The sequence below is a fragment of the Prionailurus viverrinus genome, chromosome E1 (genome assembly GCF_022837055.1).
Source record: "Prionailurus viverrinus isolate Anna chromosome E1, UM_Priviv_1.0, whole genome shotgun sequence".
Lineage (NCBI taxonomy): Eukaryota > Metazoa > Chordata > Mammalia > Carnivora > Felidae > Prionailurus > Prionailurus viverrinus.
The window spans coordinates 47,593,687-47,619,047 of NC_062574.1; the positions used below are offsets into that span (position 1 = coordinate 47,593,687).

The 25,361-nt window shown below is 52.7% G+C and overlaps 3 protein-coding genes and 1 long non-coding RNA gene across 7 annotated transcripts in view; 2 read left to right on the plus strand and 2 right to left on the minus strand.

The window, feature by feature from the left end:
- ITGB4 (integrin subunit beta 4) overlaps positions 1–2,636 on the plus strand; it is a 29,901-nt gene extending 27,265 nt beyond the window's left edge. For 2 of the 4 annotated variants that reach the window (XM_047832833.1, XM_047832835.1), the window contains 7 exons: positions 83–241; positions 666–815; positions 1,367–1,555; positions 1,640–1,795; positions 1,879–2,043; positions 2,138–2,248; positions 2,356–2,636. In XM_047832833.1, coding sequence (XP_047688789.1) covers positions 83–241; positions 666–815; positions 1,367–1,555; positions 1,640–1,795; positions 1,879–2,043; positions 2,138–2,248; positions 2,356–2,495 — 1,070 coding nt within the window. In that variant the 3' untranslated portion in view covers positions 2,496–2,636. The remainder of the gene's footprint in view (positions 1–82; positions 242–665; positions 816–1,366; positions 1,556–1,639; positions 1,796–1,878; positions 2,044–2,137; positions 2,249–2,355) is intronic. The other 2 variants (XM_047832834.1, XM_047832836.1) reach the window with 1 other exon arrangement.
- A 294-nt stretch (positions 2,637–2,930) lies between these two features.
- On the minus strand, positions 2,931–8,568 carry GALK1 (galactokinase 1). The gene is made up of 8 exons (XM_047832838.1): positions 8,347–8,568; positions 7,248–7,437; positions 6,721–6,840; positions 6,398–6,533; positions 6,092–6,273; positions 3,487–3,637; positions 3,225–3,387; positions 2,931–3,132 (listed from the first exon to the last, which is right to left on the minus strand). Exons 1-8 carry the CDS (start codon positions 8,509–8,511, stop codon positions 3,061–3,063), a joined length of 1,179 nt encoding a protein of 392 aa, XP_047688794.1. The 5' UTR covers positions 8,512–8,568; the 3' UTR covers positions 2,931–3,060.
- Positions 8,569–8,592: 24 nt separating this feature from the next.
- On the plus strand, positions 8,593–9,772 carry LOC125151591 (uncharacterized). Its single transcript, XR_007146873.1, has 3 exons — positions 8,593–9,189; positions 9,279–9,366; positions 9,669–9,772. It is a non-coding gene; the product is annotated as an uncharacterized LOC125151591 (long non-coding RNA).
- An 8,251-nt stretch (positions 9,773–18,023) lies between these two features.
- On the minus strand, positions 18,024–21,414 carry LOC125151709 (histone H3.3A). The gene is made up of 4 exons (XM_047833098.1): positions 21,261–21,414; positions 20,665–20,802; positions 20,408–20,561; positions 18,024–20,313 (listed from the first exon to the last, which is right to left on the minus strand). Exons 2-4 carry the CDS (start codon positions 20,790–20,792, stop codon positions 20,185–20,187), a joined length of 411 nt encoding a protein of 136 aa, XP_047689054.1. The 5' UTR covers positions 20,793–20,802; positions 21,261–21,414; the 3' UTR covers positions 18,024–20,184.
- Positions 21,415–25,361: the final 3,947 nt, after the last annotated feature.

Below are 25,361 nucleotides of genomic sequence, written 5' to 3' on the forward strand. Positions count from 1 at the left end.
GGTTACTGGCCGGGCTGTGCCCCGCTTCCCATCCTCCAACACGCACACTTCCTGCCCTCACTCTTGTTTTGTCCTGCCCTAGGCCTCCCTCCCATCTGGGAAGAGGGGAGGAGCAGGCTTCCGCTGTCCTGGGCCCTCGGGTCCCTGAGTCGGGCTCAGATGAAAGGGTTCCCTCCCTCTGGGGACTCCCGAGACACTATAATCCTGGCTGGGCAGCCAGCGGCGCCCTTTCGGGGCCCAGGTAGTACAGGGGTGGCCATCTCGCGTCTCCACAGCTGTCCCGCTCCATCTGTCACCCATCTGTTCATCGCAGCCACTGCCCAAACCCAGCACTTCACCCTCCATTTTTCATCTCCATCAATGCTGATGCCTAATATAGCCTCTGCCCTTCCGGGGGTGATGGGCTGGGGGAAGAGGGGCGGCCAGACCAGCTGAGGGGGAGGGGGCGGCCAACTTCTGGTGCTCACCCTCTCCAGGCACAGGCAGGGCCCGCAGCCACTCTGAGTTGTCCAGGGAGGTGCTGGGTGGCCCGGACAGGGTGTTGCAGGCTGAGTGAGCCGCGAGGCCAGCGGCCAGCAGAGATGAGACAGCCGCGGGAGGTCAGAGGGAGGGCTCCCGCCCAGAGACCCCCCTGCTAGAAACTGACTGTAGCCTCCCGTCTTCAGGCTCCCGCTTGGCTGCAGGTGTGCCCAACACACCCACCCGCCTGGTGTTCTCGGCTCTGGGCCCCACGTCTCTGAAAGTGAGCTGGCAGGAGCCACAGTGTGAGCAGGCGCTACAGGGCTACAGTGTGGAGTACCAGCTGCTGAACGGGGGTGAGGCACAGCTGCCAGCAGGCTGGGGGCTTGCAAGGCTCGGGCACCCAGCTGCACAGGAACCCACCCAAGTCCCTTCAACACTAATGATCCCCACCAGGCGTTCTGAGAGGGCCTCACTTGCATGCTCCTCGCTGCCCATCACTGCCTCCTCTCCTCTGAGTCATCCAGTTCCCTGGGCCTCTCTCCAGGTCATTCCCTCTGCGAGATGTTGCCTAACAAGGCTTCACTGACCTAGGGACAGACCCAGGGCCTCCGCTGGCCTGTGAGATGCTTTTGTGGGAACCGGGAAGTGGTGCTTCCCTGGGAAGGCAAACTCGCAGCAGCAATGACCTGGGCCCGCAAACAGGCAGAACATAGGTGGGATTTTAGGCTCCACTCATCCCTCATGTAGCATACCACCTAAACTACCAGCCACACCATACCAGGCTGATCCCCACCTGTACCCAAACCGCAGCGAATCCTGGGTGGGATGATCAGTGGCAGCCTAGGGCAGGGGTGGGATCAGGCCAGGGGTAGGAGTAACACTGACCCCGGTCTGCCCTCCCCAGGGGAGCTGCATCGGCTCAACATCCCTAGCCCCAGCCAGACTTCGGTGGTGGTGGAAGACCTTCTGCCCAACCATTCCTATGTGTTCCGTGTGCGGGCCCAGAGTCAGGAAGGCTGGGGCCCAGAGCGTGAGGGTGTCATCACCATTGAGTCGCAGGTGCACCCCCAGAGCCCACTCTGCCCCCTGCCAGGTGAGTTCACCCCCCACCCCGTGGCTGCCCCCATGTCGTCCCCTAGCCACCCACACGCTGACAGTCTTGCTCTGCTGCCCCCAGGCTCCACCTTCACTTTGAGCACACCCAGTGCCCCGGGCCCACTGGTGTTTACTGCCCTGAGCCCAGACTCGCTGCAGTTGAGCTGGGAACGGCCACGCAGGCCCGATGGGGATATCCTCGGCTACCTGGTGACCTGTGAGATGGCCCATGGAGGAGGTGCTGCCCGTCCCCACCTCAGGGGTGGCCAGGGGAGGGGTGGAGAGGGAGCCACAGAGGCTAAAGGCATCTTCCCTGCTCAGAGCCAGCCACCACGTTCCTGGTGGATGGCGACAGCCCTGAGAGCCGGCTGACAGTGCCGGGCCTCAGTGAGAACGTGCCCTACAAGTTCAAGGTGCAGGCCAAGACCACCCAAGGCTATGGGCCGGAGCGTGAGGGTATCATCACCATCGAGTCCCAGGACGGAGGTGAGGTGGCTTGCCCGTTCTTCACCCCTACCCCTTCTCTGGCCACATCTTCCCCTGGCACCATCCCTGACTGGCGCTCATCTGCCCATGCCAGGCCCTTTCCCTCAACTGGGCAGCCACCCCGGGCTCTTCCAGCACCAGCTGCCAGGCGAGTACAGCAGCATCACCACCACCCACACCAGCACAACCGAGCCTTTCTTCTTGGGTGAGTTGCTGGGCAGGGGATCCTAGTTCTCGTGGGTGAGCACAGCGCTACCAGAGCAGGACAGACAGGGACCCAGGCAGGGTCCCTCAGTGCTTTTTTCCCTGCAGATGGACTGACCCTGGGGTCCCAACGCCTGGAAGCAGGTGGCTCCCTCACCCGCCATGTGACCCAGGAGTTTGTGAGCCGGACACTGACCACCAGTGGGACCCTCAGCACCCAGGTGGACCAACAGTTCTTCCAGACCTGAGCCCCCCACCCCTACCCGACAGTGTCCTGGAACCTGGGCCCCCACCCTGCCTCCCCCTCCTGGCTCTGCCTCAGCTACTCCATCCTCGGACCCCTCGCAGCCCAGCACACCCCCATGCTGATCACAGGGCCAGCACGTCTGGCTACGGAGCAGAGGGTAGGTGTCCTCTGGGAGGCGTGAAGGGAGCAGAGGTCCCAGATGGCCCTTCTGGCCACTACTCCCTTACCCCAGGCCCAACCCCGTTTGTGCGTAACCAAAGAGCTGGGACCAGCATGACAAGGACCCAGCTTTGCTCTGCACTTAATAAAAGATTTTGCTACCGCTTGGCTCTGCCCTGTCTGTTCTTCCAGGGAGTGCCAGCACAGAGCAGGCGAGCGGTTCTGACACACGCTTCTCTGATCCCCAAGCACACACCCACCTCTAGAGGCAGGCGGGTTATCGTGGTGGGAGGCACAAGTTTATTGAGCACCCAGATGCAGAGGGCAAGAGGCGCCAGAGGCCTGGAGCTTCGTGACGTGCTGCCTGGCAGGCCCCGTGCCCACCGGGTGCTGTCCCGGGGAGGGCCTCACCAGTGCAGCACCTTGGCACCGTCGGCCGCCTGAGAGAGGTAGAAGGTGGCGGTGCCGCTGTACTGCTCCTAGGGGAGAGGCAGGTGGGGTCTAAGCGTGGCAGGGCCCTGGGAAGCCCTTTCTCCATCCCTCCCACCTGCAGGCACCGGCACCTACCCACCTGTATGTGCTGCATGGCCTGAGGAACGGAGGCAGCCTCCAGCAGGGTCACGGTGCAGCCACCGAAGCCACCACCAGTCATGCGGCTGCCGTAAACCCCAGGTGCTGACAGCGCGGCCTCCACGAGCTGGTCGAGCTCGGGGCAGCTCACCTCATAGTCATCCCTGCGGAGAGGACACAGGAGAGGGCGGGCCTAGGCCTGGTCCCACCCTGCCCTGCGGACAGCCTGTGCCTGGGAGATACAGGCACCCAGGAGTCCTCACCTGAGCGAGTGGTGACTCTCTACCATGAGGCGGCCAAAGGCTCTGTAGTCTCCGCGGCTCAGGGCAGCCGCGGCCTGGGCCGTGCGCCGGATCTCGCCCACGACATGTCGTGCCCGCCGGAAACCCTCCTTGCTCACCAGCTCTCTGCCAGCTGGGAAGGGAAAGGGCTCAGCAGACCTGCCACCCCACCTCTGGGCCCGTGCAGATGGAGGGATGGGGGCACCAGGGTGATGAGGCTAGGGGGCAGGGGTAGGGGTGGAGGTGGCGGGGGGGGGGGGGGGGGGGAGAAGGGAGGAGCCTCCAGTCTTAGACCTGGTTCTGACAGAGCTGTAAGCAGAACCTGGCATTGGTGACTAAAGTTTGGAGCCTTTCCTCCTCGACTATAAGATGGGATCCCTATGTCACTCTCTGGGACCCACTATGCACTGATTAGGCAACATGCCAGCAGAGTGCCTGGTGCACAGTGGGTGCTCAATAAACAACAGGGTAAGCCCCAGACTCTTGGTGCTTCCAAGGTGAGGGGGACACAGGAGTCCACAGTGGCACAAGAGGGAGAAATCCTGCCGCTGTTTACGCTGGAGCATCAGTGGAGCCCCTGAGAGCTGGGGTTCCAGAGTTGGGGTATAGCCCAGGCAAAGATCAAGAGGCAGGGCACAGGGCCCACCAAGAGTAGGCTATCCTGCTGGCTAACGCTGAGGTGGGGAGAGCAAGCCGAGTCGGTAGCAGCAGCCCAGGGTACCGGGGGACTCTGCTACTTAATTCTGGATGCCACACAGGTTTTGGAGCAGGGAAGGGCTGGAGCTGAGCTCTGGTGGACAAAAGTGACTGCCTAGGGCAGAGGGCCCAAGCTGGGAGAAGCAGGAACCAGGAACCCAAATAGCAGTTGTTAAACAGTCAGAAACCAACGAGGGGCCTGATGTGGAGGAAGAAGGAATGGAGGGAACAGAGATTGGAGACTGGGGGTGGGGGGGTGGATAGTGAGGACACAGGGGACCGAGGTTTCAAACAGAAGTGACAAGGGTGAGGAAATCACAGATAAGGGGAGCTCAGCAGGAGAAGCCTATGGGGGACAAAGGATGATGAGTTCCCTTGGGAATCGGGTGGAGGCTCCAGGACTGCAGGTGGAAATGGGGCCGGGGGGGGAGGGGGGGGCTCCAGGCAGGAAAGCAAGCGGCTGCAGGCTCCTGTCTGAGTCCTAAGCGGAGCAATGGTGGCTGGGGCTGTGCACTGAGGACAAAGCCTGGGGCAGGCACACACAACAGGACTGAGAGCGCGGCGGCCGCTGAGGGGGAGGGAATGCAGGCTGTGGGTGTGTGCGGGGAACCCCCCCGGGAGCACTGCTGTGTCCGGCGGCAGGAGCAAGGGGCAGGCCGACCGAGAGGACGGAGAAATGAGTGGAGATGAGAAAATGGGGGCCAAAAGCATTAGGTCTTCTTCCAAGATGAGCACAGGAAAAAGACTCAATTTTAGAAGGGAAGAAAACCGACCAGGTTTCCAAGCAAAAGGGGAAGAGCCAGGCAGAGGACAGGAAGGAGGGAAAACAGGGCTTCTGGAACAAGACTCTGGAGAAGGCGGAGGACAGCACTGTTTCCAAGGTTGGGGGAGACCCCCCACACACACACCCCAGGAGTGGTGGGAAGGGATACGGTGGAGAGGAGGGACGGCCAAAGTGTTCAAGCGTGAACACCTCCAATAAGGTCACATGCACAGAGCAGGTGGGGCAGGTGTGAACATGACAGGTCACCAAGAAGGACAAGCTGGTCCCACCAGGCCGGCCACTGTCCTCCAAATGGGAACCCGCACGCTGCCAGAGAGGGCACAACTCCCAAAGCCAGCAGCCTGGCCCCGTGGCTGAGAGTACGGGCTATGGGGGGTTACCTGCCTGGTTTGAGTCTCACTCAGCACTGCCACTTACTCTAGCTTCCTCATCCAAAACGATGAACGGAATAAGACTATCTGCCCCACGGGTGTGACGGAGCGAGATGGAATTTGACCCTCAAACTATTACATATCCTCTCTTCCTGGCCACGTGTATCGTGAACCTTTAAAATACTTGCACCTTTTGACTCTGCGATCTTACGCCTAAGAATCTACTCCTAAGAAGATAACGAGAGAGACTCTCTTGCACGAAAACATTCACCGCCGCATCACGGGATTATTAGAAAATGATTAACTTACGACACACCTGTATGCTGCAGTGTTAGAAGCCTTGCTGATGAAGTTGCCCCTAATGGTACAGGAAAGGGCTCTAAGATGTAATGAAAGAGAAAGCCAGTGACCATATGGCCTATACTGAACTTGGTAAACGCAGACGTAGAGAAACACTGGCGGTGTTAGCGGTGGCTATCCCTGGGTGGTGGCCCTCTAGCTCACTGTTTTCCTCTGTGTGTTTTCCTACATCTTCCACAGCAGAAACGTAATCCTCCTCTTAGAAAGAACAATGTTAAGATTTCAGCAGCCCTGCCGAGGTTGGAGCCCTAGGTCTGCAGTCTTAGGGGGAGTGGGCAGAGCACAGCACAGGCCCCCGGAGAGGAGGGGGTAGACAGGAGGGTCAAGCCCACGTCAAGGGCCTGGCAGCCCCACAGGATGCCCAGCCAGCTCTCACCCTCCAGTTCCTCCAGCTGCACCTCTCGAAGGCTCTCCTTGCCCAGCGCCCGGGCCACTTCTTCACACTGGCGCCGCCGCAGAGGGTACTCGCTGGAGCCCAGCGAGTGGCGGACGTTGGAATTGGTGATGAGCACGGCCAGCTTGGGTTCTGACAGCGGCACCAGGCTTGTCTCCAGGGACCTGGCATGGAGTCGGAGTGGGGAGATGACAAGCCCAAGGGTCTGCTTGCCACACCAGGTGGTGGGCACGCTCCACCCAGAAGCTCCTCATGACGAGGTGGGAGGGTACAAGGGGAGCCCCTGACCTGCAGTCAATGAGCAGCGCGTGGCCCTTCTGCCCCAGCAGTGCGATGAGCTGGTCCATGATGCCACAGGGCACCCCTGCGAAGCTGTGTTCGGCCCGCTGACACACCTGAGCCCGGGCAGCTATGGACCCGGAGTCTGCGGCACAGGGGGAGGTGAGGAGGCTGGGATCCAGGAGGGGGGCACGTGGGAGTGGGCGAATGGGAGCAGTGGGACCTCCAAGGACACGCCAGAGCGATTCCCCACCCTCCTCCGGAAGCCACAGTCGAGGAACAATCTCTGACAAGGAAACCTCAGGGAAGGAAGGCTGGGGTCTAGGAAGTACCTGGGCAGAGCTGCTGCAGGAAAGTGTATGTGGCCACTTCCAGGGACGCCGAGCTGGACAGCCCGCCCCCCAGGGGCACTGAGCTGACCACCACTGCACTGAAGCCAGGGAGGGGAGCAGCTGGAAAGAAGGGGTGATGGTAAGATGGGCCATCTGGGAGGATGGGCCCACGAAGGGCATGTATTTTGTTATGCAGGGAGGCAATGCCTGATAGCTGCTTCCAGGGCTGTGTCTCCATCCTCCTACCCTGAGGTTCCTGGGACACAGTCTTCCCAACTCTCCTCCTGGTTTAGGGCTCTGGAGGCCAACAGGCTAGGGTTTGAATCCTGGCTCCGCTAATCATAAAATGGGCAGCTCAGGACAAGTTCTGGAACCTCTCAGGGTATCAGTTTCATCATGTGTAAAACAGGGATACCCTCCCCTATACGTTACCCCATGGTGGATTAGACGAGCTAAGGAGCTTTGCAGCTGAGAGGTGGTGCTCCTATACTACCAGCATGAACTTGACTCAGCCCTAGTCCCCATACCTGGGTAGTGCTGAATCACTCCCTTGACATAGTTGGCCCAGCGGGGGGTCCCGGGCTCCAATGACCGCTGGGCTGTGGGCAGTGGAAATTGGAGCCGCCGGGGCTCATCAGCATCTTCGGAGGTGGTCAGGAGGGAGACAAGGCCGTCTGCCCGGGGGCTGCCCACCAGCACAGTCACAAGCTCCAGTGCCTGGCAGGAAAGACAGGGATTATGTAAAGCTTTTGCCAGGCGACCCATGGATGAGGCTTCTCTGATACTAAAGTTCTGAGAAATAAAAAGTTTCAGACTGATTCCTTTTAAGGCTCAACAGGAAGGAATTGGGGGGGGGGGGTGGTCTCAGGGAAGAACCTGAGTGCTGAGCTGGCCCTGGGGGCTTGGGTTCTGCCCTTGGGTCTTGGGGGGGGGGGGGCGGGGGGCGCGCAGGGCCAGTGCTGCAGAAGTGTAGACCTGGACTCTGCCCTGAATATGGGCTCTCAGCTGTGGGGCACGGAGCAGGATAAGAGAGTAAGAGGAGCTCCAACTGACGCGTTCCCATTTTGGAGTGGTCTCAGGTGCACTGTACCCGCTCGCTTGCCAAGCCGCACCAGGTGGAAAGAGCTGAGAGGCCTGACTCCAGCCCCACCAAGAACCAGCTGTGTGACCTTAAGCAGATCACTGACCCTCTCTGGGCCTCAGTTTCCTCCCGAACGGGTAGGACCAGGAGGTCTGAGGCTAGTTCCCCCAGGTCTGCGTTTGGGGCCCCCGGAAGCCAAAGCCCGAAGCGCCCCCGTTCCGCAAGCCACACTGGAGCCGCACAAGTTGAGGTGGCTCCCAGCGTGATGGGGAGGATCACGTCCACAGAGGGCGGGCTTGAGCGAAGAGGCGCCGGCACACCCCCTCCTAGTCTACTTCCTCGCGGATCCCCCGCTTCCTCCCTTCCAACGTGGGAAATACCCCGTCCCCGGGTCTCTCCGACGTGCTCGTCCCCCAAACCCGGGGCAGGATGGCTAAAGTTTGGCGCGGCCGCCCAACATCCACGCAGGGACCAGGCACCTCCCCGCGCGCCTAAGGCCGGCCCTGCCGCTGGGGAGGCTCGAGGCTCCCCGCCCGGCCCCTCACCATGGGCAGCACCAGGCCCTGGTTGTAGTCCGTGTGCTCCCCGATCAGGTTGACGCGGCCCGGCGCCGACACCGCCAGCTCGGGCTCGGCCCCGAACTCCTCCCGGAACGCTCTACGGGCCTCGGCCAGCAGCTCCCCGGCCTGGGGCTGTCTCCAAGCGGCCATGATGCTCACCCTGCAGCGAGGCCAGGTCGGCGCGGGATGCCCGGGGCGGGGCCGCGCGGGGGCGGCGCGCATTCCTGCACGCGCCCCCCGCCCCCACCGCAGGCCTCCTCCCGCCCCCGCCGCGCCGGGCCCGCCCCGGCGCGCCTCGCGGCCCAAGCCACCTGCTGGGCGCTCGGGGTTGGGATCTCCCCTACACCCCCACCGCGGAAGGATCTGCCCCGCACCCCCACAGCGGCGGGCGGCGGACTTTGGAAGAGACCGGCGGGTGCCCACTCGAGTGGTATTGGCTGGACTGGAAGATCTGAGCTGCCCTTCCCTGGCCCTGGTGCCCCTTTCTCTGCTACCAACACCGGCCAGGCCATTCACCCACAGCCAGAGTAGCAGGGCTGGCATCCAGCCGACCTGAATTTCCCAAAGGGCTCTCCCAGGTCCTAGAGTCCTGCCGCCGTGAGAGGTCATCAGACCCTGATCTTGGGTCTCTGAGAGGGTGGCCTGGCACGATGCGTAAATTGAGATGAGGAAAGCCAAGTTTGGGTGGTGACCAGGGAGTCGCTTTCTACAGGCCCTTTTCTATAGTGGCCCCGCTATCATAACTGCTAGCAACGGAAGGAGGAAGGAGTGGCAGTTGGACAGCAGTGGGCCCAGCCTCCACTGGAAGGACCCACCGGGGCTGCCAAGGTAGGTGGGGCTGTTGGCCCCAGCAGGTGCTTCCTCAGTCCTGAGCCTTGGACGCAGCATCTGACACTCACCACCTCCTCTTTCACCAGACTGCGTCCTGAACCTTCAAGCTGTCCCTGCCTGGACGCCTGTCCACATTTGCATCTGTATGAAACCGTGAGGCAGAAATGCTGAAATGTAAGCAGCCTATTTGGGACTAGGGTGGGGGGGGCTTTGTGGAGAGTTGTGTCCAGGTTTAGAGCTTGGGGTCTGCTGGGGGGGGTTGCCCAAAGAGTGGAGTAGTGCATTTAAAATGCATCTCTGATACTCATCATGATGAGCCCAGAGTAATGTATAGAATTGTTCAATCATTATGTTGTACACCTGAAACTAATATAACACTATATGTTATTTACACTTCAGTTAAAAAAAAAAATGCAGCTCTGGGGGTGCCTGCGCGGCTCAGTGAGTTGGGCCTCCAACTCTTGATTTCCACTCAGGTTCTGATTCCAGGGTCGAGGGATCGAGCCTCCAAGCTCAGCGTGGAGCCTGCTTAACATTCTCTCTCTCCCTCCCCCCCTCTCCTGTTTGCGCGCTCTCTCTCTAAAATAAAATAAATTTATTTTAAGAAAAATTTTAAAAGGCACCTCTGAAAACTTCTAGAAATAAATATAGGGATAAATCTTTGTGACCTCGGCAGTGGCTTTTTTGATATGACACCAAAAGCACAAGAGATAAAAGGAAAATAGATAAGTTTTACTTCATCAAAATAAGATACTTTCCTGCATCAAAGGACACAATGAAGAAAGTAAAAAGACAACCCACAGAATGGGAGAAAATATTTGCAAATCATATATTTAAGGGCCTTGTATCAAGAACACATAAAGGACTCTTACAACTCAAAAAAGACAAATAAATTTAAAATAGGCAAACGACTTGAACGTTTTCCCCAAGAAGATTACAAATGGCCAATAAGCACATGAAAAGGTGCTCAACATCATTAGCATTAAGGAAATGTAAACCAAAAGCACAATGAGGTGCTATTTCACACCCATTAGTCTGGCCAAAATGAAAGACAATAGCAATTACAGCAATGTTGCTGAGAATGTGGGGAAATCAGAACCCTCAGTCTCTGGTGGGAATGGAAAACAGTTAAGCATTTCCACCAAATGCTCAACATAGAGTGCCCATGTGACCCAGCAATTTCACTCCTAAGTACGTACACAAGAGAATTGAAAACGTAGGTCCAGGGGCGCCTGGGTGTCTCTGTCAGTTGAGCGTCTGCCCTTCGGCTCAGGTCATGATCTCACGGTTCGTGGGTTCCAGCCTTGCATCCGACCCACTGCTGTCAACGTGGAACCTGCTTCAGATCCTCTGTCCCTCCCTCTCTGTCTCTGCCCCTCCCCCGCGCCTTTCAAAAATAAATAAACATTAAAAAAAAAAAAAACACATAGGTCCACACAAAACTTCTACATTAATGCTCATGGTAGGACTATTCACATTAGCCAAAAGGTGGTAACAACTGAGGGCGCTTGGCTGGCTCAGTTGGAGGAGCATGCGACTCTTGACATTGGGGTCATGAGTTCGAGCTCCACATTGGGTGTAGAGATTACTAAAAAATAAATATAAAACTTAAAGAAGATGTTAACAACCCAAAGGGATAAATGGATAAAGAGAATGTGGCATGTCCATAACAATGAATTTTGCTCAGGCATAAAAACAGTGAAGTGCTGATACACAGTATGGAACTACATGGTTGAGCCTTGAACGCATGGTAAATGCCGGAAGCTAGTCACAAAAGACCACAAGTTGTATGATTCCAGATACACACAATGTTCAGAGTAGGCAAATCTGCAGAGACAGAAAGGAGATTAGTTGTTGCTTAGGGCTGAGGGAAATGGAGGGGATAAAGAGTGATAACCAAGGGTACCGGTTCTCTTTGTGGTGTGGAAAGTATTCTAAAATTGCCCGTGGTGATGGTTGCACAGATCTTCAAATATACTAAAACCACTGAATTTTATACTTGGAATGGGTGAATTGTATGATATGTGTAATGTATCTCAATAAAGCTGTTTTTTTAATTTTTTTAATGTTTATTTTTGAGAGAGACAGAGACAGAGCACGAGCGGTGGAGGGCGGGGGGGGTGGGGGGTGGGCAGAGACAGAGGGAGACACAGAATCCGAAGCAGGCTCCAGGCTCTGAGCTGTCAGCACAGAACCCGACGTGGGGCTCGAACTCATGAACTGTGAGATCATGACCTGAGCCGAAGTCAGGCGCTTAACCAACTGAGCCACCCAGGCACCCCTAAATTTATTTTTTCATTTAAGTAATCTCTACACCCAATGTGGGGCTTGAACTCACAATCCTTAGATCAAGAGTCGAGTGTTCTTTTGACTGAGTCAGCCAGGCACCCCTCAATAAAAGCTGCTTTTTAAAAAAAAACCTTGGGGGGGCACCTGGGTGGTTCAGTCAGTTAAGCGTCTCTTTATTTAGGCTCAGGTCATGATCCGAGAGTCGTAGGATTGAGCCCCCACCTTGGGTGTAAAGATTACTTAAATGAATAATTAAATATCTAATTAAATAATCGCTTAAATAGGCTCCACGCGAAGGCTGTATCTCTCCCTCTGCCCCTCTCCCCTGCTCTTGCTTGCTCTCTCTATTTAAAAAACAAAAACAACTTGGGAAATGAAACTATCCCAAATTCCATCTGATGGCCTGCTCCCTTTGAGCACTCCTCAGTAAAGCATTTTTTAGCCTAGGCAAAACAAAAGACAAGACAATGAGTGGCCCTTAGGGCTGGTTGAAATGGGATTAAACTCATAAACCATGCCTCCCATCCAGGCACCACTCTCAGAGACGCGTGGGACCAGGCAACCACTATTCTGTGAATGCTTTACCCACCTGAGCTCTGACACCCAACAATCCTGAGCCCAAATCTCTGCTCTTACGATCTCAGGCAGATGACTGCACCTGAGCCTCAGTTTCTCATCTGTACAATGGGGGCTAGCGATTCCTCCCAACAAACGGTTATAAAAAGGAACTGAATGAGATCATTTTCATAAAGTGCCCAGGCTAGCACCTGGCACTGGTAAGCACAGAATAAATATTTGCTGTTATTATCAGTCATCCATTAATTCAACAGACATAAGTGGACTCTCCTGTGTGCAATTGGCCAGATAAAAGCCCCAGGCTCTCCTGCTCTGGGTGGGAGGCAGACACCATCCGGCCCCCTCTGGCTAAGTGCCGGGATGGAGGAGGAACGCTTTCTAAATAAGGAGAGAGAGAGAGGAGGGATCCCAATGCCTGCCAGGCCTACACCCTTGTTTTTATTTCCATTGTTTCATTTTGATTGAAAACATATCCATTTGCCCTATACTCGTCCTTTGTATTGTTTCAGTCTTAGAGAACCTGGATTTGATCTAAGGGCAAGTGTTCCTGTTTGTTCGGTGGAGGAACTCTGAAACATTGATTTTATTTGGAAGATGTGTTTACTCTGTTTCTGAAGCCCATCTAGCGGGTTACATGAAATTTGTTCAGAAGTCTGCCTCTGACCTCTGACCCTCGCTCCCACTTTCCTGGCCAGATGTCACAGGGTTGGCGGGAGCGGGGCGGGGTGGCACCCTTATTGGTCTGTCCTCTGCTCTACTGGCTGAAAAACTCACTCGTACCAGCACAGCCAGAGCCATCTGTCACACGGGACTGCGGTATTGTGACCAAATTGCCAGTGATACCCACCACAGTGATGGAAATACCACAGTGCCAGCCAGATGCCCAGTGGCTGAGGCAGGCCTAGAGGCTGCTGACCCACATCTGTCCAGGCGATAGTGAGAACTGGCTCCTGACTGAAGACAGGCACTCTAGAGGTGCCTCTTCCCTACCAGAATCTGTGTCCTTCTCTGTGCTGTTCTTAGCCTTTGGGTCCTTCCTGCTAGACTCAGTTTTTCAGGGCGCCTGGGTGGCTCGATCGGTTAAGCATCCGACTTCGGTTTCCGGTCATGATCTCATGGTTCGTGGGTTTGAGCCCAGTGTCAGGCTATGTGTTGACAGCTCAGAGCCTGGAGCCTGTTTCGGATTCCGTGTCTCCCTCTCTCTCTGCCCCTTCCTCTGCAAATGCTCTCTCTCTCTCTCTCTCAAAAATAAACAAACATTAAAACACACACACACACACACACACACACACACACACACACACACACTTATTTTTGAGAGACAGAGAAAGAGTACGAGCCAGGGAGAGGCAGTGAGAGGAAGACACAGAATCCCAAGCAGGCTCCAGGCTCTGAGCTGTCAGCACAGAACCTGACGCGGGGCTCGAACCCATGAACAGTGAGATCATGACCGGAGCCAAAGTCGGACGTTCAACTGACCAAGCCACCCAGGTGCCCCCAAAATAAATAAATGTTCAAAAAAGGTTTTTTTAGACTTGGTTTTTCTTCATGCGATTGAGGGGCTCTAAGCTCTGTGTAGCTCTCGCTTCTCTGCTGCAGTCACAGCCTGGACCCCTGATGGGATTTGGGTCCACATCTCCCATGCTGGTATCTATAGACACCTTCTCTGAAAATGTTTGCTCTCGGCAGATGGCCACCCTCTCACTCATTCTGGGAGTTTCTCTTTGTGTTTGTTTCCAGAGGGCGAACCTATCTTCTGATTTGGACCCCCTTTGCCCTGCTGTAACATGAATGATAGCAGCTTCTGTAATATTGGTAATACTAACCCTGAGCTCGTGGTAAGCCCTGATATGGGGGCTGTACTCAGCCAGAGGGCAGTACTGGTTGTTTACTACTACCAGTCTGTGTTCTGATTGGTCAGTGCCCTTTACTTCTGCTGTCAAATATTTTTAGTCACCAGGCTTTGCACAGATTATGTCATTAAATCCTTTCAAGCCTATTAGACATTGCTTTTATTCCCGTTTTACAGATAGGGAAGCACAGATGGGTTTGGAAACTCATCCACACGGGGGAGCTGGGCCTTGAACCTGAGCCTGGCTGACCCTGAGCCTATCCTCTCAGCTACCACCCTGTCCCCAGCAGCATCCTGACCTGCTATAGCTTCTGCTTACTGAAGTGTCAAGACACAAAGCTCAGATTCTAATAAGGGACGGGAGGGGGCAGCTGTTCTCGGGGACCACTGGAGCCCCAGTTTCTACATGGAACACTCCCAGTTTGGAAGCCAGGCCGGTAACCAAAGCTCTTGGGACTTTGGGCTCATTCTTTGCCACCCATGCCAGGAGCAGATCCAGCCAGCTGTGCTGTGGGCTGCCAAGGCCATCCGGGCTGGTCAGCAAACACGTCTGGAGCGTCTGCTGTGCGCCAGGCACAACTCCAAATACAAGCAAGTCTTAGGCCTTTCCTTCAAAGCACCAGGAGCTTCTTGTCCCTCCCTGGCCTTGGATGCTTCTGCCAAGAGGGGCCAGCTTTAGGCCTTATCTTTATTTGGTGCCCCCACCATGCCCCTGAAGTTCCTGTTCTCTAGGCTGATGACCGTCATGCCAATGGCCAGGGAGAAATCCAGACTCCCAAGATGCAGGGGACAGCTTAGGGCCGCAGGCCTCTCTTCTTAAGTTTTTGTTTTAAGTTTGAGAAAGAGAAAGCAAGCACAAGCAGGGAAGGGTCAGAGAGGAGGAGAGACAGAATCCTGAGCAGGTTCTGCACCAACAGTGCAGGGGCCTAAACTCATGAACTGTGAGATCATGACCTGAGCCGAGATGAAGAATCTGATGCTTAACTGACTGTGCCACCCAGGCACCCTTTTCTTATTTTTTGATGTTTTTATTTTTTTAATGTTTGCTTTTAAGAGAGAGCAAGAGGCTGAGCAGGGGAGGGGCAGAGAGAGAGAGAGAGAGAGAGAGAGAAACAGCATCCAAAGCTGTCAGCACAGAGCCTGACACGAGCCTTGAACTCACAAACCGTGAGATCATGACCTGAGCCGAAGACCGCTGCACATCCAGACGCCCCACAGCAATCTGTTCTTGCACCTTGCACTGGGCACTGCCCACCCTCCATTCCACTGTATATATTCCTGAACTAGGGTTGGCAGCTACTGGATGGAGACAAGACCCCAGTCCCTGGCACCCTTCCAAGTCATGTGTGGCTTTATAGCCCCTCCAGGGACCACAGCCTCACCAAAGCCCCTGCCCTTGCTTCCCTGGTAGTGAGGGTGACTGCAGAACTCTGAGCTTCCTCTATGGAGAAGGGTGATGGTGTACGTGGGGTGGAGGAGGGTCCTCTGCTCAGGGCAGAAAGCTACATGCTTCTCCTGGGTGTGCCTGACCGACAGTCCTGGCCCCTGATGCTCAGGCAAGGGGCACATCCCAGAGAAGTTCCATGATCCTGCTTGGAACAATGGTAGTATCCAGGTGGGATCCCTCACCGCCAGGGGGCTGCTGGGCAATTAACAGAGCCACGGGGAGCAGACACCCCCCAGGGGGCAGGACACCAGGCCCTGGCTCCACCTCACGGCACAGCCTTCTTCTGTGTAAACTCCAAGCTGACCCAGCTGCATCACCTCAACCTACAACCTTGCTCATTCCCCACACGTGCTGACAAAGAGGTGACAAAGGGGTCGGGGAGCCAAAAGGCCAGCCATCTGGCCCAAGGGGGCATTTTTAGCCTTCTCCGTGGGGGTGCTGCGGGATTTGGGCTAGCAGCCTGGGCAGGGACTTGGCCCTTCCTTCCTTCCCCTAGCCTTGTCCTCAGGAAGGCAGCTAGACGGCCAGCTGCCTGTGCTGAAGTTGCTGACCAAAGCCAGGCCCAGCTGGACGGACTCCCCCTGAGGAATGCCCAACGGGGGCAGGTGGGACCACCACTGGGCCGAGGGAGGAAGAGGCTGTGGGGCCCAGGCACGGCACAGCCAGCTCAGCGGTGTTCTTCGGTCGGTGCCTCAGTGTCAGGGCTGAGGGAAAGCAGGCTGTGACGGCCACAGTGGGGTGACGGTGAAGCACTCCCAACCCAAGGGACGGGGAGGCAGGGGTGGGGACCGGAGGCTCAGGGTGGGGGCTCAAGATTCTCATGCCCAGTAGACCACAGCACCACCAGTGAGACAACAGCTGCGGACGGGTGTGGTGAAAACCACACCTCGCCCTTCCCCGTTGGCGGGCTGGGCTGGCCACAGGCCTGAGGTTCTGCTCTCTGGCCCCCTCTGCTGTTGCTCCCGGACACAGGCTGGCCCCGTCTTGTGGGAACCGAAGGGCGAGCCCAAGTTTCCTGCTGACCCACTGGCAGACAGCTGACTGGACTGTGTCGACCCTCTGCTACCCTACCTGAAAGTGATCCAGAAGGGGCCTGCTTTCCAAGTGCTGCACAGGCCCCAGCCCCCATGCCCACCACCAGGCAGGAGGCAGTGCTTGCAAGGAGCCAGCTACGGAGAGCCCCGGGGAGAAAGCTGAGGAATGACTGAGGAACCGAGTGGAAAAGAGTAAATTTCCAGTCCAGCCAGTTAGCTCAGAGCTTGCTTCCCTACACTCTGAGCCCCCCTGGCTGGGAAGCCCCCGCAAGGGGTATGGGGTGGCCATTGCTGGCCTCTCCCGGATCTGTCCTTCCTTCTCGCTGAAGTGTGAGGACGACCCAGTTAGCTATTTGACTAAGGGCACATCTCTGTAAATAAGCTGGGTTCGGGGCACCTGGGTAGCTCAGTGGCTTGAACATCCAATCCAGCTGGATTTCGGCTCAGGTCAGGATCTCACAGTTGTGGGTTTGAGTCCGTTGGCCAACAGTGCAGAGCCTGGTTGGGACTCTCTTTCCTCCCCCTCCTCTTTGTCCCTGGCCCACTTGCACGCTCTCAAAAAATAAACAAGGAAACTTAAGATATATTTAAGTAAGTTGGGTTTGAAGTGCTTGCCTCTGTTTTCATACCACCTTAAACTTTGCCGTTTTTATTTTGTTTTAATGTTTATTTTTGACAGAGCGAGCATGAGTGGGAGAGGAGCAGAGAGCGAGGGAGACAGAATTTGAAACAGGCTCCAGGCTCTGAGCTGTCAGCACAGAGCCCGATGCGGGGCTCGAACTCACGGACTGAGATGGTGACCTGAACTGAAGTCGGACGCTCAACTGATTGAGCCACCCAGGGGCCCATTTGTTTTTTTTTAACGTTTATTCATCTTTGAGAGACAGAGCACGAGAGGGGAAGGGGTAGAGAAAGGGAGACACAGAATCCCAAGCAGGCTCCAGGCTGTCAGCACAGAGCCTGATGCCGGGCTCGAACTCACGAACCTTGAGATCATGACCTGAGCCGAAGTTGGGACGCTCAACTGACTGAGCCACCCAGGCACCCCGCCACCTTAAATTTTGTAAATAGAGTGTAATTTCTACATGTTGAATAAATCATCTGGTTTTACACATACCAGTTTAAGGATGAAGCAGGGGTTATTTCAGACTAAGAAACAAGGGCCCACAGGTCCATAATCACTATTAGCCTAGCAGGGAAAAAGGGGAATGCAAGGACAAGCAGGTGTGGAGGAAAAGCAACGGGGGCTACCTCACCAGGGTGGACCTGGCTTTTGGCCAGGCTGAGGGCTTCAGGACAAGGGCAATAAACAGCTTGGTTCAAAATCTCCTGGTAGTCAGAGCCCGTGCAGGATGCGGACACTTCCGGCCCTCAACGGGTCTGGCCTAATCAAATCCATCGACAGTCAAGAAATGCACCATTAATCCACAGGCTCAACAGGCATAAATCTGCAGCCTTGAGCCAACTGTGACACCTTTCAAAAGGGGGTCTGCCTGTCCTTTCTGAATGTATTCCCCCCCCCCCCCCCCTCAGCTGAGTCAGAAGGCAAACCTTTCTGGGCATTTCCCCACAAAAACTTTTATTTGTGAAATATATGTTATCAATTCAAATGAAGACCATTAACAAGATGAGATAATCTCAACTTCAAAAAACTTTATTTTTGTCTCATCCATCAAGGGCACAGGATACCTTCATCAGCTCCAGCTTTTGCTTTTCTCCTTACAGATTCTGTTCCATCACCTAAAACCCAGGGTTATCCTGTGTGGGCAGCTTCCTAGAACCAAAAGATACTTTCGACTGCTGGGCTAAGTATGCTCACGCACACTGTGCAAGCACAAGCTGCACTATTTAAAGCAGCAAGATTCCAAGCTGCCCAATAAAACCCACAAACGTCTACATCAGGATGTACCCAAGTTGTACTGGGGGGAAGAGTCAAGTTTCACCCCACTTGGGTTATCACAACCAGTAAACTCAACAAACGGACATCACCATAGTTAAGTCTACTACTCAGACACTGCCAGGCACCCCACAGCACATTCCCATGTCCAAGATGGCAACGTCCTTCAGAAACAATGTTGAGATCATCAGAACTGGGAAGTCACTGCTCCAGAAAAGTTACTGGACTCCACCCTTCCACCTTCAGTGCCTCGTGAAGACTCATTAAGCTGCCAAGAATCAAGCCTATGTATCCTGATTTGCATCTCTTCATAAGCCCCTTGAATGTGAAAGAAACCCAAACTTTTTTTAAAAAGCTACTTTATCAGGGCACAACTATCTTTTCTATAGCTACTAGCTTCAAACACACAAAATGCTCATCTGATGACCAGTGGCCGTTGTGCCCATGGTCTTGCTGACTAGATCTAGATACTAACAAGCTTACAGTGGACCATCACTGGTCAATTAAACTAGCTTCATACTGAAAAAGTGGCTTAAACCAAGGTACTCTGTACTTGTGGTGAAATGACTTGTCTTAAGGAAATTCGTCATTATTTTCGTATACGAATGGTTTGTCTACCAAGCAAAACCAGATATAGACCAAGCTCAAGCTTCAAGATACAAAGAACCTAAATAATGGATGTATTTCTCTGTATATTCAATGTAGGTTTTTGACACTTCGTTGAATAAACAAGTTTATTTGTAAATTTAGTCAACATACATAATTGACCTAAAGACTTCAATAGAAGGTTAGTTTTTAAAACCACTTGGAAGGCCACCTCTATAAAGTGATTTTTCCAGGACCATGGATCAGATGTAACCTAACCCGACACCACCTTAACTGGCAGAGGTTCAAGAAGCTGGAGTTGTGTGCCCCTCTCCCACAGCAAGTTTACTCTAAGGGTTATTATAATACAAACTCCACAAGAAAAAGAACTTCGGTATGGTTTTCTCTTTGTAGAGAAAAAACCTAGTTATGAGACCAATCACAACACAAAGAAAAGCTGCACTAACTAGTATAGAATATTAGTAACAGATGATGCTGGTGTGAATAACTTGTATTATATTCTAGAGCCCTTATAAATAAAATCCCCCCCTTAGTGTTTGCATTAATCAGCTAGAGGGTTAGTTAACATGTGGTAGAATGAGGACTTATGCAAGGTATAATTTGCAAAGCAGTTTACTCTCATGAAAACAAGTGCAGTCTAGTTAGGAGAAAACCAACTGGACTTTAAATTACACACACCTTAATGACAAGACTCCCCACCACATGTGAATGTAAAACATTTAATTTAAAAATGTTGACACTACAATATATAAAATAGCTATTATAAATGCACATAGTGTATTCTATAGCTGCCAGTTTTACTTTTTTTTTTTTTTTTTTTTTTTTTTTTAAGGAAACTGTAAGTTACACTGTGGTTAAGACTTGTATCTTCACCCTTGAAAAAGCCCACATTCTATCACAGTGATGTATGGTCAGACTTAACAGCCCCAATTGTTAAACACTTGGATCAAGTCATAACCAGTTTTATTGCAAAAGGACCCTGTACACATTTATCAATTCTAGTACCTTAATAGCTACCCAACAAGTCATTAACATACAGAAACATGCATCATGAGAAGCAAGAAAGATCACCCATCCCTTCTGCATATTAGCAACTTGTCACTCCTGAGCAACAGTGCTCACATCACTGAGGTCTGTGAACAGTCACTTTTCGCATTCATCCTGAGTGAAAGATGGAATGACTTAAGTACAAATGCAACATATTATAAACAATTTCTTACAAAAAAAGTCACAAATTAAACCAAAGTATTTTACAGAATTTACTACAAAACACCATAAAAACTGCCTTCACTTAAGCTCTCTCTCCCCGTATCCGGCGAGCCAACTGGATGTCTTTGGGCATGATGGTGACTCTCTTAGCGTGGATGGCACACAGATTAGTATCTTCAAATAAACCCACCAGGTACGCTTCACTGGCCTCCTGTGGAGCACAAGAGCCACACCATTAAACTGTCTCCGAGGACGAGAAGCCACGCAGAAGCCCTCCGACCCTACTCCAGCCACGCTCGTCTTACCTGCAGCGCACCAATGGCGGCACTCTGAAACCTCAGATCGGTTTTGAAATCCTGGGCGATCTCCCTCACCAACCTCTGGAAAGGCAGCTTCCGGATCAGAAGCTCGGTCGATTTCTGGTAACGACGGATCTCTCGAAGCGCAACGGTCCCGGGCCTGCAGCGGGCAGGAGAGTGTAAGCGGATCCCCGAGAGCGGACAGCGCTCCCGCTTGGGGGCCGCGCGCCGCCGGGTCATTGTTTTCCTTCCCACTCGCCTACCTGTAGCGATGAGGTTTTTTCACCCCGCCAGTAGAGGGAGCACTTTTCCTGGCGGCTTTAGTGGCCAGCTGCTTACGGGGCGCTTTCCCACCCGTAGATTTACGAGCAGTCTGCTTGGTTCGGGCCATTTTCTTTTACCTAAAGAAGACACCCGTGACTCTCGGGCCGTGGCGCTAGCCTCCCGGGGGCGGAGGATAGGACGGGCTCGGCGCCCCTGCCCTTCCGCCTCTTTGCCGCGGCAGATGGCCCGGGGCCGCCGCCTCCTCCCCCTCCCCTAATGACTCAGGCTGCGAGGAGCGGCGGCGGCGGCGGCCTCCCCCGGGAGGGGGAGCGCGGGGAGGAGTCACTTCCCCTCCTCGACGGGCGGAGGCCCCGCTTGCCCGGAACCCGGCGTCGGGACCTCTGAATCACCACCGGGAAAGAGGCGGAGACGCGGTTCCGGAACGAAGCCCCAAGGGAAAACCTCCCGGCCCCCACACCCGACACCAGCGGCCCGAGCGGCCCGCACCGGCCAGCGCTCCGTTCCCAACGGCTGCGGCCCGCGGCATCAACGGCTGCCGGGGCCTCGAACAAAGAGTAAAACCGCCAACACTTACCCAACGCCGAAGTCTTAGGCCGCTTCTCCGATCGTCGCGCCGCTCCTGCTCCCCAATGAAGAGCCGCAGTCGCCGAGTAAAGAAAAGAGGACCCTCCAACGAACGACCAAACCGCTCTGTGCTCCAAGCCCCCCCTTTGCCTCCGCTTTTATACCCACGCTTCACGCTGCGTCTCTGCGTCATAGGGGCTTCATTTGCATACACCAACGACTTTTTCTATTGGCGGGAGCTTTCGCCGACGCGCTGACATCCCCGACACAAAGGCCGTGCTTCGGCCCCGCTCCCGGATTGGTGGGTATCTAGGCCGCTGATTGGCTGTTAAAGTGGCCTGATGATTGGATGAGTGCAAAGAGGAATGGGCGAATCAGAGGTTAGCACGAAGCGGCTCTTCTGATTGGATAAAATGAAGCTATGTTTGGATCCTTCCCTTGGTTCCAAAGCTCTACAATAGAAAGTCAATGCAAATGAATTGCATTGGTCTCTATCAGGGCTTAAGGGTACGGGATGGGCAGGAGCCTAACCATAGATGCATCTCGCTAATAAAATGCAGGAGGAGAAGTTACTTTAAGGAAGTTTTTGCAAATATTTTCCATTGTAAAATGAAATGTGTTCCCTGTGATTATTTACTTTCACATTTTGATAGTTATGTACACAGTGTAAAAACTTAGAATTCAGCAAATCATATTACATCACCAAGTATTTTAGACATCACGCGTATACATTTTAATCAAAAGGCAGTTCTTTTGTTTGGTGGTGTAGGCAGGAGTAAATAGTAGATACAAAGAAAAATGTCAATAAATGATTTTATGCTTCCTGTTCTGTATGTTCTCAGACCATCACAAATTACATTACATTGTAATTTCAACATGCTTAAGAAGTAGCCTACTAAGCAGCATATTTTGAATTACGTAATTCAACTGAATGAAACGACTACAGCCAGAATGGGAATAGTCCCAGAACAGCATTTGCATGTCCATAAAGAATAAAGAAAACTAAATTAAATATGTGTCCTTGTATTTAATGGTATATTCTGGTAGATATTTCAAGAAACGTGACAAATGTATAAAAATGGTAATCCCTACCTTTGCCTAAATAAATGCCTTTGATGCTTTGTAATACTCAGTTCTCCTGATGACACAGGTATATAAAATATCAAAGCAGGCTTAAGGTTAAGACCCGCCAAACAAAGCTCAGAAAATTGAAATAGAGCTTTGGGCATTTTACTCCATTGTTCCTACTCTGGCTTCACAGAATTTTTTTCACAAAGATTTTATTTTTAAGTAATCTCTACACCCAGCGTGGGGCTCGAATTCACTACCCTGAGATCAAGAATCACATGTTCCACTGACTGGGCTAGGTAGGCACCCCTGAATATTTTTAAATTTACCAAAATAAAAGGTAGCAAAACCAAGTATGTGTAGATGTTAACCAGATAATTAGTGTACATAAAGACAAATACCTCAAAATTTTACTTGTGACACTGAAGGTCTCCTCTCAGTATCAACAGCGAGGGGGAAAATGCACAATTTGAAACATCAGGTATGGCAAAAATGGCTTTGACCCAATCTCCGGTATCAAATCCCTCTCATTTCAGCCCTCTCAATCTTAACAGATACAATTTGTATTTAATTATCACATACCTAAACTTTTATGCGACAATTTGGTCAACCTTAATTTCTGCATTCTTCCCAAAATTTACAGTAGGGGAAAAATTAAGCTTTCTGTTTCATTCATGTGATGCTGAGAAACCAAGATGGAGGCTCTCGCCCTGTCCTCAGAACCTGTGTAAAGCCAAGAATCAAGGTACTGGTTAGATCCCACATAGAAAGCCGTCGAATGATCTGGGATGTAACCAGAAAAATACCCTGCAAGGGTTAACTTTTTTTGACCGCCCAAACGTACTGGCGAAGAAATGGGCTCTCAAGTTAACAATCCTTTTGTGTTCCAAGGATTTTCTAAAAGATCCAGAATCCTGTCTGTCCCAAGCCTCCAGAGGACAGACACTCCGGTTTTGTTTTTCTTTTTGCAGTTTTGTTAATTACCAGAGGAAGAACTAAAATTGCTCCATGAGAAGCTAGGTATAGATTTACATTTTTCCATTTAGAGGATGGCTAGTGAAAACAGTTTGTCTTTCTTCCTCGGGCGGTTATACAGATTTCTTTTTTTCCTAAAATGGTACCGGGGCAGAAAAGGCAACACAGGAAATGGGGAAGAACTGAAAATGTTTATACAATCAAAACAATGTACAAGTGATGCAGCATGTAAGCTACTAACTTAGTTCTTGTTCTGCCATGTGCTTGCTGAGTAACTCTGTGCAAATTCTCTAAGTTTCGGTTTCCTCTTTTGTAAATAAAGCAGTTTGGATGATATCATCTCCCAATTTTACCAGTACCCACTCATTCTGAAGTTTATGGTATACACTTACTGAAAGCCTAGTGCTATGAACTGTATTTCTTCATTCAAATCACACTCGGGAATTTGGGGAATAACATACAAACCAATTACCTGGATTTAGTAACAGGGTTAAAGCAATACTACAACTTTTATTTGTCCTTTTGGAATTTTTTTTTTTTTAATCTTCACACGCCCCTAGTGGTTAAACAGTTGATTTGGCCTGTTTGGGAAATACCAGTTTCTCAACTTTGTAGGCTGACAATTTGGCTTCTGATGTGAGGCTGTTCGGAACTAAATAAAATAAGTATGTGTCATTCTTAAGCATTAACAATTTTCCGTTCACCCCACCCTCCGTCACTCCCAAGATTACCGGGAATGTTTTCCTTTACGTGACAATCATTAGGTAACAAAATCCTATCTAATCATGTATAAATCGGTCTTAAAAACAATGGATTTAAATAGACTCAATACGGAAAACAAATTAATTAATTTATTTATTTTGAGGGAGAGAGAGAGAGAGAGAGAGAGAGAGCGAGCACACGAGATGCGGAGAGGCAGACAGGGGCTCCAGGCTCTGAGCTGTCAGCACAGAGCCAGACGACGCAGGGCTCGAACTCACTAGTTCTGAGATTATGACCTGAGCCAAAGTCGGATGCTTAACCGACTGAGCCACCCAGGTGCCCCTGGAAAACAAAGTTAAATGACAAGTGTCAATGCATCACGAAAAGCTTTGTAAAGCTCACAGAGTGCCTAAGTCAGAGAAATTGGATTATTTTACAAAATCCACGTTGTGAACTTCGCTGGACTAGCGGGAAGCAAGGACAAGAAACATAGAAAGCCTGCCAACCGGAGCACAAAACTGTAGTGGATTATTAATTGCCCCGCCCCTACTCAAACCCAAGATCTGCCTTTGGACCCTGTGTGACACTTCTCAACGCCCCTGCAACTTGCCAGTGTAACTGAGACTGTTCTAGACGGAGATTAAATTCGTCTTTGGCCCCTAATGTACTGGAAACAAGTTGGTCAGGCCAGGTGTCAAGTTGAGAAGGGACCCAAGTGGAGTCCCAGGTTTCAGGGCGGGTAAAGGTTTATGAAGCGCCTCAGCAAAGACGCGGGAATACTATGCCGTGTAGCGCTACTTTAGCAAAGATTTCTAAGACTGACTTCTAGTAGGCACACTTTCTTTCATGCCTCCCCAGCTAGGCCGGCCCCAAGAATAAGGATGTTGGAGAAATACTGCAGGTGCCTGCAGCACAAAGGCCCAGAGCTAAAAACGGACAGTACAGGTTCTTAAGCACACTGTTGGGGCCGGCATCAGAACTGAGCCCAAGCTCTACTAACTCCGGTGGCGAAGTAATCGTTACACTGTAGGCGATGAAATTATACTTGAGACTGTTTCACAGAAGTCGGTAGGGCCTCTGTAGCTCTGAGCGCCTTCTACTCCAGGAAGTCCAGTTTCGAGGAAAGCTCCTCTGAGAAACTGGAAACGCACTGGCAAAAAGGAGAAACGGCACGGGACTGCAATCCCCACAAGTCGTGGCGGGCCGTCAGCATCCGGGACACCGTCTGCAAAGATCCCTGGGTATTGTGGTCCATTCCTTTGGCAGCAACCCTCTGCCGACGGTAAAATTCCTACCGAACCGAGGACCACAACTCCCAGCAACCCTTGCTGCCGTGCGGGGGGTCTTCACGTTCTCGTGGCGCGGC

Bases quoted from the DNA above. Each gene is read 5' to 3' on its own strand.
- GALK1 (XM_047832838.1), bottom strand. From the start codon at position 8,511: ATGGCCGCTTGGAGACAGCCCCAGGCCGGGGAGCTGCTGGCCGAGGCC. The intron at 7,438-8,346 runs GTGAGGGGCCGG...CTTTCCTGCCAG, and splicing joins AGGGCCTGGTGCTGCCCATG to GCACTGGAGCTTGTGACTGT. The intron at 3,638-6,091 runs GTGAGAGCTGGC...TTCCCTTCCCAG, and splicing joins GCAGCTGGAGGAACTGGAGG to CTGGCAGAGAGCTGGTGAGC.
- LOC125151709 (XM_047833098.1), bottom strand. From the start codon at position 20,792: ATGGCCCGAACCAAGCAGACTGCTCGTAAATCTACGGGTGGGAAAGCG. The intron at 20,562-20,664 runs GTAGGCGAGTGG...TGCCCGCTGCAG, and splicing joins AAAAAACCTCATCGCTACAG to GCCCGGGACCGTTGCGCTTC. The intron at 20,314-20,407 runs GTAAGACGAGCG...TGTGCTCCACAG, and splicing joins CCGCCATTGGTGCGCTGCAG to GAGGCCAGTGAAGCGTACCT.